This window comes from Cornus florida, unplaced genomic scaffold (assembly GCF_030987335.1).
Source record: "Cornus florida cultivar Cherokee Brave unplaced genomic scaffold, ASM3098733v1 CherokeeBrave_3.0.0_Hap2_Chr10, whole genome shotgun sequence".
Taxonomy (NCBI): Eukaryota; Viridiplantae; Streptophyta; class Magnoliopsida; order Cornales; family Cornaceae; genus Cornus; species Cornus florida.
Genome location: NW_026775580.1, coordinates 113,660,448 through 113,673,751, shown reverse-complemented (window position 1 = coordinate 113,673,751; position 13,304 = coordinate 113,660,448). Strand labels below are relative to the sequence as shown.

General features: G+C 32.8%; 1 protein-coding gene across 1 annotated transcript; it reads left to right on the top strand.

The window, feature by feature from the left end:
- The first annotated feature begins 770 nt into the window (after nucleotides 1-770).
- Nucleotides 771-6,067, top strand: LOC132277307 (axial regulator YABBY 5-like). Its single transcript, XM_059779132.1, has 7 exons — nucleotides 771-1,168; nucleotides 2,105-2,224; nucleotides 3,107-3,227; nucleotides 3,385-3,433; nucleotides 3,567-3,642; nucleotides 3,749-3,817; nucleotides 5,727-6,067. The coding sequence occupies exons 1-6, from the start codon at nucleotides 1,094-1,096 to the stop codon at nucleotides 3,815-3,817; spliced, it is 510 nt and encodes a 169-aa protein (XP_059635115.1). The 5' UTR covers nucleotides 771-1,093; the 3' UTR covers nucleotides 5,727-6,067.
- Nucleotides 6,068-13,304: the final 7,237 nt, after the last annotated feature.

The following is a 13,304-nucleotide window of genomic DNA, read 5'->3' as shown; positions in this document are numbered from 1 at the left end:
GGAAGTTACACTTGCTATTTATTACTCCAGACATGGAAAAGGACCCAAGCTAAGAAGCACATTCCAGCCCAATTATCATCAACTTAATTGACTGACTCCACAAACAACCTCCTTAGCTTCTAATCCCGATTGCAATGATTACTGTTAATTTGTTAATTGAGGATGCTGGAAACAACGATTGTCTAATACAGTTGCACGATTAGAATGACCGTGACTTTTCATGATTAGATGAGGTGGGTCTCATCGTGAGTAACACATGGTTGACGAGTTACAATTGTTTCAATTTGCAATATAAACTAGGTGGAGAGTTTATTGAGACTCTAGGAGTACCAACAATGTATCGTTTAGTTTAGTTCATATTTACGATGAGATGGTGACTTACCATTGATAGGGGAAATTGCATTATTGGGTACCCCGGAATATTAATACATATATTTTGTATCTACATTTACAATGTGTGTGTCTATATATATACACCATGTATGTAAGTGATATATTGAATGATAAAATATCGCCCCCCTCGTCCGCTGTGGGTGTACAGGATGGGGTAAGGGGGGAGAGTGGGTCACACTCATTTCATAGTAATGGGAAATTACCATAACATCTGGACGGTTGTGATAATACTGCCAAAACTTAATCTTCCTTCCCGAATCCGAAACTCTATCATAACATCTGACATTCAAGAACCGGTTTCTTTTCCATGAACCGGAAATCCCCCGGTCCACGCGTTTCTGCCTTCCTTCCGTGAGCACTACTACTGAACCCACTTCAATTTTTTATTGCCTTCCCACTCTGCTCTCTCTCTCTCTCTCTCATCATCACGACTTCCCATCCTATCCCTCCTTTTCCTTTTGCCTCTCTCTCTCTCTCCAACTTTCTATATATATTATTACTTATATACACACACAAATTATGCTCTAGTGTTAATTGCTATACGTATATAGCCAGGAGATATATATATATATATATATAAAGGAGATCAGTGAGAGAGAGAATAAAAGCCTAGCTTGTTTGGTTGTGCTTATTAATTTGTGCTTGTTTTTCATTTTCTAGTTGTTGTTCAAGTTTGCGAGGTTGAATTTAGTCGGAAGAGATGTCGAGCTGCATTGAAGTTGTGCCTGAGAAACTGTGTTACATCCCTTGCAACTTTTGCAATATTGTTCTTGCGGTATTTCTGATCTCTAAGCTACTCATCTTCTTATATATAGTGGGATATATGGATCTACTAATTTAATTTACAATTCTTAATTTTCAACCCATATACGTATCTATGTAGTTATATATATATATATATAAATATTGATGTTCGTCACAGGTCCTGAATAAAGCTGTTATTTTGGTTGTGAGATCAGGGGTAGCTATGATATCCATTAATTCTCTTTCAGGGTTTCTTGTTTTTGCTACAGAGTCAGGTCTCCATCCTTTAGACTTTCTTTTTCTCTTCTCTCTTTTGCAGTCAAATAAAAGTCATATATATCTGGAGGTATCTCTACTGCATGATAAAAAGACCAGAGAGAGAGAGAGAGAAACAGCTAGCTGTGTTGTTTTTTCAAACATATATGAGTGTTGTATATATATATATATATATTGATGAGGACAAGTCTTCAAGATTTCCTCACTCTGTGACTGTGAGATACATTTTCCTTTACTGAAAAAGATAAGCACTACTACCTAGTGAGTAGTGAGTGCTATCAAAACAAAGGTTTTGTGGCCTCTACCTTATAGAAAATGATAGATCCATCTTAGATGGGTCAATTTCTTTAAGTACTTCAACATCGATCAAAGAGATCAAACATCCCACCTTCACTCATTTCAAGTTTTAGGGTTTTCTTTCAAACCCCATTTCTTTTTATTAATTAACCACTGTTTTTTCAATATATAGCTTGGCCAATATATAAATACTAGAGTAGCTTTGATGTACATTCCATATTCTTTCACTTCTGTTTTCTTCACTACTTCTTTTGATTCTGATCTACAGAAGGAGACGGAGATTTCAAGTTTTCTTGCTCTTATTATTATTATTTTTTCTTTAAATTTACTTGATCGAACTTGTTTTTTTTTTTTTCCCTTTCTTGTAAGTACTTAAAGAATTAAATTTGTTCAGGTGAGTGTTCCATGCAGTAACTTATTGGACATTGTGACCGTCCGATGCGGGCACTGCACCAATCTATGGTCAGTGAACATGGCAGCTGCATTTCAGTCACTTTCCTGGCAAGATGTTCAGGTGATACATATATATATGTATACACACAGTATATATCAACAAAATATTCAGCTTAATTTTAGGGTGATCGTAGGCTTCTGAAATCTAGGGTATTTGCTTCTTTTTAGGAAATCCAAGCCTTCTGGCTCGATCTACATTGTTTTAACCCGGATCGAATCTTTCAAAAGGAGAACTCTTCTCATCTGTGAACCCTAACAGCCGCCATAACCAAAACCTATAATTTTTACTTTTTGTAGGGTGTGTTTTCCGGCCACAGTTGCCTATGTGTCAGAGCCCTGTCCTCACCCATCAAAGCAAAGAGCAAAGCATTTCTAGGGTTTTTAAAATCTAGAGAGCTACTTCTATATATATATATATATTTTTTTTTAAAAGATGATTTGATTGATATGTAATGAGTTCTGGATTCTTAGGTTTTTTTTTTTCATAGTTTCTTTAATTTTGATCAGATCATGTCCTCTATTTTGGCAGCACATTCTAAAAAACTGGGTTTTGGGGTCTCCAAAATCCCAACTCTATTACCAATTGTCGTCCAATCTGGGTTTTATTATATATTTTGTTTAAGATCCCTAACAGATTCAGTCACTTCAGTGTTTAGTATTTCTTTCTCTGTCTCATAAAACATCATTTCAAGTCATTCAATCAAATCTTCCTTTATTTATTTCTCTCTCCTATTATTAATGGTCAACCATGGACAGGCAAGTTCTTAACAAAAATAATTGATTCCCCATTTTCTCAAAACAAACTATTATCCCTTTTCTCGTGTGGGCTTAGTATTTGTATATGCACACACATACATTGAGACTTTTATATTCGTGCATATATGATTTTCTTTTCTTAACTTTTTCATATTTTTATTTTTGATTATATTATATATATCTGCAGGGAGCCAACTATGGTTCAGCAGATTACAGGATTGACTTGGGTTCTTCGTCCAAATGCAACAACAAGATCACAATGCGACCACCGGTTACAAATACCTCTGAGACAAGGGTTGTCAATCGACGTGAGTATATATCTATATATATATATATATATATATATATATATAACATTTCTAGCTTATATATAATTATTTCTTCTTTTTCAATTTTTTGTTATACACACACACACACATATATATAAACACATAAATACTTAGGAGACATTATTCTCTTTTTCAGCTCCCGAGAAGAGGCAGCGAGTACCTTCTGCATATAACCAGTTCATAAAGTAACGAAACTGCTCTATCTATATATATAAATGAGTAGTCATTTGAATATCTCTTTTATCCTTTGTGTTATAGAAGCCTTCCTAGCATTTAACTCATTTGTAACTAAACAAAAAATGTGCTATCCATACATAGGGAAGAGATTCAGAGGATCAAGGCTAATAATCCAGACATTAGCCACAGAGAAGCATTCAGTACTGCAGCCAAAAATGTGAGAGTACAAACTTGAAAGCCTTTTTTGTTCATTTGCACCACATTTATTGCATGTGAACTAGAATATTTTTCAATTGATGAACTTAATTAATTTTTATTGCTAGTGGGCACACTTCCCTCACATTCATTTTGGGCTGATGTTGGAGACCAACAACCAAGCCAAAATTAATTAGGTAAGTGCTTATATGTTTTTTATTTTTTGTAGTAAAAGTCGTTCTATTTCCATGCAACCGAATATAACATAGACTTTTTCTGTGTGTGTGTGTGTTTTAGAACGACATAAATGGATCTCTTTACAGTACCTTTCAAATTGTTTAATCTATTAATTTTCCATTACATTAGAGAAACCTAAAGGAAAGAAACTAACATATTATTTGTTCATTACATTAGATAAACCTAAGATAAATAAAAGTTTCTTGTTTTGTTTTGGTGGATGATATTGGGGCTCTAAAGAAGTCACAGGTATTGAAGTGACTCAAGCTTCTCTTGGAGTACCAATATCATTTTCCTTTTGTCTTAGCTTTTTTTTTTTTTTTGGTGAATAATATTTGAATGAAAATCTCATTAGTATTGCTTCTTTTTTTACTAAAAGTATGATATACCAAAAAAATCATCTTCTAAAAGACATACATATTATATTTTCCTTCAAACTAGTGACACATATAGACCAAGGAGTGCCTTAGGGAGACTAAGAAAAAGAAAATTTACCAAAAAAAAACCTAAGCGATCGAAATAAGGCACAGTTTGATTCAAGGGTGAAAATCTGCTTGAATTGTTGCTTTGAAAAATTATTCATAGGAAATAGAATAAAATAAGACTAGTTCCTAGGAGAAATATTATCGAGATTTCTTCATCATCATCATCTTCTTCTTCTTCTTCTTTCTCTTGTTCTTTTCTTTTATTTTTTTCCCTAACAACTGAACTTAAGTGATTGAAAACATCGTTATCTCAAACCACATTCCAGAGAATTGAATTTCTAAAAACTAAATCAGATAAGCTCGAAGTTACTTTTATTTTATTTTTACAATGTTTATGTTTTATGGTTCAGCTGCTAATAATGGGATGCCAAACAATTACAAGAGATAGTTACTCAATTTTATTTATTTATTATTATTATTTTTGGGTGAATAAAAGTATAGTACAGAACCAAAAAGGAGAGGAATATACATGGATACAAGAGGCATTAGCTGCATTACTCAGGGCCTTACACACAATCAATTAATCAACCAATTAACACAGAAAACTTACAACCTCAGGACCCAAAGTCATTAAGGTTTAGAATTATTTCCAAAAAATAAAAATACCTCATTAATGTTTAGAATTTTCATAATATTTGTACCATGGTCTTCTGCATGCATTAATAGATAGGGTTCCTATTCAACATCAAATTGTGAAGATTGCATTTGGTCCATTTATGGTTGCATGAGCCAACCAACACATTTTGGAAAACCATTTTGGTTGTCACTGTGTCAATAAACCTCTAGTTTGCAAGAAGATTTCTTTGTGAGGTTAGGTTTTCTGCCTATTGGATTCAAGGGGATATTCCCATTAGTGTTTTTCCGGTTTTCTCTTTCACTGTGAATGTTTTCTTGAACCTTGCCTCTTTTTGTTAGAAGTAAACGCACTTACCTAACCCCCCAAAAGAAAGAAATTTTTTTTTCTTCTTAATTGCCTAACGAGGAGCCATTGAGTAGAATTTCTAAGAAATCTTTTGTTTTATTTTTTGGGGTGGGGTGGGGTGGGGTGGGGAGAGCTTCCTTATCCTTTGCACAGATGGTTTCTACGTGTTCATTACTTTCTGGTTTTGTGGTTCTAACACCAATATTTGTATGCATATTTTCTCTCTCAGTGTAATCGTTTCCATTTCGCCTTTCGTTTTTACTAATATATATATTTTTTTGGGTGGCTAAAAATCAGATTAACCAATTAAGTTGATAATTTCACAATGCCATTAGTGAGCTCAATTAATTGATAGGGCAATTTATAGTAGTGATAAAATAATTATGATGATTTCAGCAACTTTTTATTAAATGGCTTATATGATCTCTCTCTCTCCTCTTGTTTGAATTGGATTCTTTGCAGGGCTCTGAGAGTCATTTAATGCCGAGGACTGAGTCTTGATTTCTTCGATCAGGACAGCTTCATTTACATCCCCATCTGTGTACTTAAGAAAGCCTTGACTTTAATGTGTTTTAAGGACATAAATTAAGTACTATTTCCTTAATTCGTTGCATGTATTTGTTCAGGAATTATTTAGACCATGTTATTGATCAGCTGTTGCTTTGTGTCTTCATCAATCCTCCATTCCCTAAACTGCAAAAGAGTAATAATTTTCACAAGATTGACTTCATAGTCATAGTTCATACCTTTTCTATTAAGGGTATGGGCAATATATTAAACATTGTTTTCTTCCGTTTGCGTTATATTTCGAAGTGTTTGTGACATTGTATGAATGCACATTGGTGTACTCATATTTGTATTTTGTTGTGTATAAATGCGTGCAGTAGGCACAAGAAAATATATCTATTTAAACAAAACATTGCCAGTAATATGAACTTTCTAATTGTTGTTTTTGGGGAAAAGTGGAAAAGAACCCGGCCATAATATTTACATTTTGGGCAAATAACACCCCTATCTTTTATGTTGTGTATATAAGTCCGTTAAGTTTGAAAAAATGAGCAAAGAAGTGCTTATGTCTTTTTTTATTTTTTTATTATTTTAATTTAATTTAATAAGAAGGGGTTATGTTGTGTATATAAGTTCATTAAGTTTGAAAAATGAGCAAAGAATGGCTTGAAGTCACTTTTAAGATATAAAATTTTGAAAATGCCCATATACTATATATATATATATTATACATTAAATCGACGTCGGACATATCAAGTCGTCGTTGCTGTTCAATTTACCGCCGGCGGTGATGATGAAGAAGAAACCCAAAAATAGGAAAGAAAAGTGGGACAATTTAGTCATTTCATATTTAATTTGTTTTTTACCTATTTTTTTATTCAGTTATATGTTACCCGTGTGTGTGTATATATATATATATATGTATACACACACACATCAAGTCGTCGCTGCTGTTCCATTACGTACCGGCAGCCGTGATGATAAAGAAGAAACCCAAAAAGAGAAAAGAAAAGTGAGATACTTTAGTCATTTTACATTCAATTTATTTTTTTATTCAGTTATATGTTCCATGTATACACACACTAAACCGACACCGGACATTTCAAGTCATCGCCGTTGTTCCATTAACGGCAGCAGTGATGATGAAGAAGAAATCCCCAAAAAAAAAAAAGAGGTACAATTTAGTCATTTCACATTTAATTTGTTTTTATCTATTTTTTTTTTCAGTTATAGAGGGATACTTTAATAAATTCAGTATTTAGGTCCTTGTTTGCTTCAAAATTAAACGTTAGGAACTTTTTAAAAAATACAGGGGATTATACACTTTTTTGTTCCGGAACCTTTGTTTTTATTGCAATTTAATTAATTTTTCTGCTACAATTTTTTTTCCTAAAAAGATACCATATAAATAATCCAATGCTTCTTCTGAATAGTTTTTGGCATATCATATCCTAAGAAATGAGATCTTGAAGCATTTAAGGGATTTTAATGCCAAATCTTAGCATTTATTTGAGGTTTCAGCTCTCAATTTTTTTTTTCTTTTTTTTTATTTTATTTTTTATTTTAAAGTAGAAGGTCGAAAATTCAAGTTTTCATAAAAACAAAATGTAGAGTGTTTCTTGTCTGAAAAAAAGAGAGAGGGTAAATTAACATTAATTATATATTTACAATTAACAGGGATCCAGTGCTTGGCTCTCTAAAAGAGTTGTTTGAGAATGCTTGTTGGCTATTGATTCAGTAGGAATGGGGTACTATAGAGCATATATTCTGATTCAATACTGATTTTTAAAAAAAATTCTTTTTAGGGTATTCTAGCACGTCGAATTTTCACTTTCTCAACTGAACAGTTCATTCTCACATATCTTCTTGTAGATATTTCACTAATATGTGGACCTCCATATCGTAAACCTTATGCCCAACACTAGGGATCTACATCAACTTAGTCAAATTTAAAGTTGCCCAAATAAAACACCCAACTACATTTTGCATTCACAATAGAAAGCAAATATTTAACACTTTCACTTAACTAACAAGCCTAGGTCAGTACTTATTCTAATTGATGGTCAGGTGTGTGATCACAAGTCTTTAAATAACTTTTTAATAGAAAAAAGTAAATTAAAAATCCCTTTAACATTTGAAGTTGAATACATGACTCATCTTTGAATTAGTCGCACGTAAGGGTTTGTTTGGTTTAGTGTTTTGATTTAGAGAATTGGAAAAAAAAAAAAAAAAAAAATGTATAAAAACTTGTTTGGTTGCAGTTTATGAAAATTGATGTAAGGGTTTGTTTGGTTTAGTGTTTTGATTTAGAGAATTGGAAAAAAAAAAAAAAAAAAAATGTATAAAAACTTGTTTGGTTGCAGTTTATGAAAATTGATGTAGGAATTAATTGTCTAAGTCTAAATGACCCCTTTGGACTGCAAAAGGACAAATGGACATGCTGACATGTTTCTTGGGACAATGCTGAATTGTCCGTTTTCTACCCAAAAGGGCACACTTTAAGTAGAAACTACCCAAGAAGTAATACTCACTCCTATGCTGTGATAAATTTCATCATTTAGGGGCTCAAATTTATATTTAAGTAGTTTGTAGTGATTAGATTTCTAACCCTATTTTTTTTTTTTTTTTAATTTTGAAGAAAGTAGATTTTTAGACATGTCAGTTTCTTTTTGACACTAAATTTTCTCATATGATTAGTTTCCTTATAAGTTATATCAATAATATATCAGAGGACTTAATAATAATATAAGGGTGTTTCATGTAAATTAAAAAAGATCTCTTATTTTGTACTGTCACTTGAGTTATTGAGGAGTCACATATTGCCTTGATCACCACTTTTTCTTGTCACTTTTCCTATGTCTCATAGCCTTCCTCAATGGTCTTTTCAATGATGCTTCCTACAACATAATCTCTACTGTTCCTACCTGATTTAGCAACTCTACACACTACCATTTTTTCTGTCTCTCGTCATCCAACTCATCAATACAACCATTTTAATTCAAAATTGTTAAAGACAAGACAAGACAGTTACTGGAGCCTAAGTTGACAATCATTTCTACCACTGCAATAATGTTTTTATTTTATATATATATATATATAAAATAAAAAAGAACCCCAACCCTTTAACCAATTGAAATGAGCCTATTGGATTTTTTCCCCATTTTTCTACTTATGTTTTTGCCTTAATGCTTTCACAAAATATAACATATTATATATGCCAATGTGTATTTGGTTGCAATTAGTTGAATAACATGGATGACAAAGTTGTTCACTCTTTATTTCAAAAGTAAATATATTCCATATTTTTAAGAAGAAAGTTAAAAAATCTAATAAAAAACTTCTTCTGTCCAAGCATAGAAAATTTCATGGACCTTTAGTCTTCAGCCAAGCACATCTTTACATTCAGACTCCCCTAGCTCTATAAAAGCACTAACAAGATTTTTTTTTTTTTTTTTTTTTTTTTTTTTTTTTTTCACACTGCTTTAACTTTTTTTTGACAGATTTTATTGGACTCTTAAAGAAAAGTGGTATATGTGGTCCAAGTCATATATAATTAAATTCATGTATTTTCATGTATACTGTAGCAATAATAATAGCAGTACTATGGGGCAAAAGATGAAAACAAGAACAGTAATTTCAACTTTTCCATCTTCATATGGAGATAGGCTTTTTAATAGGTCTGTGACTACGGCCGAATAACATAGGGTAATAGTGTATCCGTACACATACATATTCATGTAAATAAATACTCTCATATAGATGTATAATTTGAGAGGGATGAAGGAATATAGGGATAATTTATGTCCTCCTATATATTTGAGTGTATAAATAAATTCTAATAATTGTATATAGGGTAGTATTACTTTTGACTTGCATAGTATCTATCATGTTAACCATCATTTATTTTAAGCTTAAGCAACTTTCATCTTGTGTAAAAGTTTAAACAGAGTATAATTTCGAGCAAATTGTGTTTGCTTTATTAGTCGAAAAAATAAAAAGACTTTTTGAATTGAATAAAACTGTAGTAGTACATGCTTATTTTTTTAGGCCGGTAAAAGTTTAATGCTGGTAATAAAAGAACATAAAGTCTTACCAAAAAAAAAAAAAAAAAAAAAAGGTGAAGGTAAAGTTAATCATTAACAAATTGGATTACAACCATATGTAAACTTGATCTATACTCAGCTTGACACAAATATAGATAGATAATTACCAATCAACCTATAGCTCATTTGGAGATGTATTGATATTGATTGAAGACTTCGTTGGATCTACTAATCAGTTGCAACTATGGTCCTCAATTGAATACACACACACACACATATATATATAAATATAATATGTGTATGAGATAGCTAGAGATGCTGAAATCAAGATAAGAAGAGAAAGCTGTAAAAAAACGAAGAGAATGTCCTGGGAATCACAAGTGGTTAATAGTAGATGACAAGCTGGAAAATGTTTTTAGTCGGAAAAGAATAGTGGAGAGAGAGAGAGAGAGTAGAGTGATGACGGGTGGGTTAGGGCAGAATCTGAAACGTCAAAATCATGTCTGTTGGCGCATTCATTTCATTTCATGTCATTTCATGTCTGACTACCCTCCCTCCTGACACCCATACGAGCCCCACTCATTTTTTGGACTCTCTCTCTCTCTCTCTCTCTCTCAATTAAGGAATAATGTTGGTGTGTTTCTAAGGTGTACCTGCAACAGTCTCAGCATGCCCATATATGTCATTTACTTGATAATCATGTGATGGGTGTGCCAACAGAGTGATTAATAGCCTATTGAAGGTATAAGCTCTTGTACTGAAACTCCAAATATATATATATGGAGAATAAACTTGTGAACTTCGGAACAATTTGCGATTCTTATGGTATCATGTTCGATCTCTAGATTGAGACAATCTGATCTCTTCTTCTCAATTGTCATTAGTCTAGCTGGTGTGAGAGTTTCAACCCTGCTAATTTCAACGCCCATGTTTGCATTTGTTTGAATTTTTCAAGGAAAAAAATATGTTGTTATGAAAAGTTCACTGAAACTGCTCCCATCAGAGTCATGTATATGCATGTAAGCATGGTTCGCAAGATGAACGAACATTCATGTGTACGTTTATGTCGAGTGTGTGTGACTGTGCGAGGGAGAGAAAGGGGTGTTCATAGGCGGTATTTTACAAGGCTTGTTTCATTTAGATTATCAGATAATAATACTGATACTTCCTCAGTACGTCTCATTATATATTTTCACATTTTCACACTTCTTCGTAATTTAAAAGTTAATGTACTATATTTTATAATGTTCTCAATTTACATTTCTTGCATTGAAGTTATAAAGATAATATATCATGTGAATTCACTATAGATTAATTTGATAATTCACTTACTACAAATGCAATATAAAAATACTCCTAAAAACCACACCTTTACGAAATTGGGTTCCTAAGGGGCAAGTGATTAATAAATAAAAATAAAAATAAAAAATCCTAGTGGGAGGAAACCACAAGGCTGGCCTGGCATGGACATGGGCCGAGCTTCAGCTAGGTCTGAGTCGAAGAATAATAATTTTAGGGATGGGGTTGATCTCTCGGGATAAATACGTACAGAAACAATTGTTTATAAAAATATATATATTTTATAAATATTATGTTATACAATAACTTAAAATTTTATAAATTACATATAAATTTATTGAATTTCAAAAGTTAAATTAACAACTTATTTATTTTTCGCAAGACCCAAAGGCCATGCGACACTAGGGTGGGCTTTGAATAATCGGACTCAATCCATGCCAACCAGGACCCATATGTGTGTTTGTGGATCCCTCAACCATACAAAAAGAAAGATGATGAAAAAAAAACACACGTTTGTATGGCATAACCAGAAAGCCCATCAGAAAAGGCCCAACAGTTCTAAAATACGATTGTGTTACAGATCATCAGGGCTCGATACATCATTACCACAGCCCGTAAAACCTGACAATCAAAAAGTTGTAGTCCAGGCCCAGTAAAGAGGAAAACTAACAGCCACGTGTCATTGTGTATATATTTCTTTATTGGTTTTTTTATTTTATATTTTTCTTGGGGTACAATATTATTGAGGAACTTCAACTCTACCACTTAACAATATACCATTTGATTATTTGTACTTACATTTATGCTTGCATAGGCCAGAACCTTCAATATGAACAATACCGGGAATGTTGGTAATTGGATTAATTTTTTTTTTTTCCGTTAACACATTTCATTTTTTTTTAATTGTGCGTGTATGTATATGTTATATACACACACACATATATATACACACACACACACATAATAACAGGAGATGAAAAATCAATCCATGATAATCCTGGGAAGGGATGAAGTTCCAAAAAGAAGTTATGGGTTGATCCGCCGAAAGTACCATTCTTTCATTTCACAACGTCACTCCTGTCCTGTGCGTGACAAAACTTAGCATTGACTCTATACAGGTACCAATTACATCAAATATCAAATCAAACACAAATTATAGATGCTTGTTCAATCAATCATACATAATAAACCAAATTCATCCAAATTTCATGATACAAGACATAAATTTCACAAGTACAGTAAACCATCTCTTGGATGACAGCAAGGCATCATTACACACAACTTTTTTATTTTTTTATTTTTCAGGCTGACCTTTTACTTCAATGAAGACTTCACCTTCCATTTTAGATGGCGAAAATGCAACACTGATTTCATAATTAGACTTAGTTGCATGACTAAATTGTCTTCATATATACACTCCATCACAATTCTCATTTGAATCATGCCGACTAGACGACACACCCGGGATATGTGGAACCCACCACAATACACGAGGGGTGCAGTGTGAAAAGAATTTTCCTTAGTCATTTTTATGTTTCACAGCTCTAATTTTTACCAGCGTGGTCCCTCCCTGCTTTCACAAAAGAAAGAAATCACATGCATTCTTCAAGAGTTGGGAGCTCTTTAGCAGCTGGATGAAAAATAATGAAGATTAGATAGAATATATGAAAAGAAGATTGACATGAAGGGTTGGAATGGATCAAAGTGACTGATGGTTTTATATGATCCATCCATGACTAATTATTCCAGTATGATTCCGCAAACTCCCAACATTGCCAGCAAACAATGCCCCATCTGCAGCAGTAGAATAAAGAGTACTTCTCATTTCCACCCATCCATTGCAGTCCCCACACACCACAATTTTTTCTTACATTGCATAAGCCACATTGATTCCAAATTCAAACCCATCAATCAAATCAATGACCCAATTAAGTAGAGTCGTCAACTAGCCGAATTGGCTCAGCTTCCTTGCTAATCCTGTCCAGCTCTCTACATTTCAATAACTTTTGCTACTAATCAACCAATGTTACATTACAGAAAGCTCACAGCTAGACAAAGTGGCTTAACTCGCGGCTTTATTTACATCCTTTCAATTCAAAAATCATTTCACAGTGTCCAAACGCCGCTTATATTATGCTTAAAAATCTAAACAAGTGTATGTGTTGAGGTTGAAAACTTTAAGCCTGCAAGA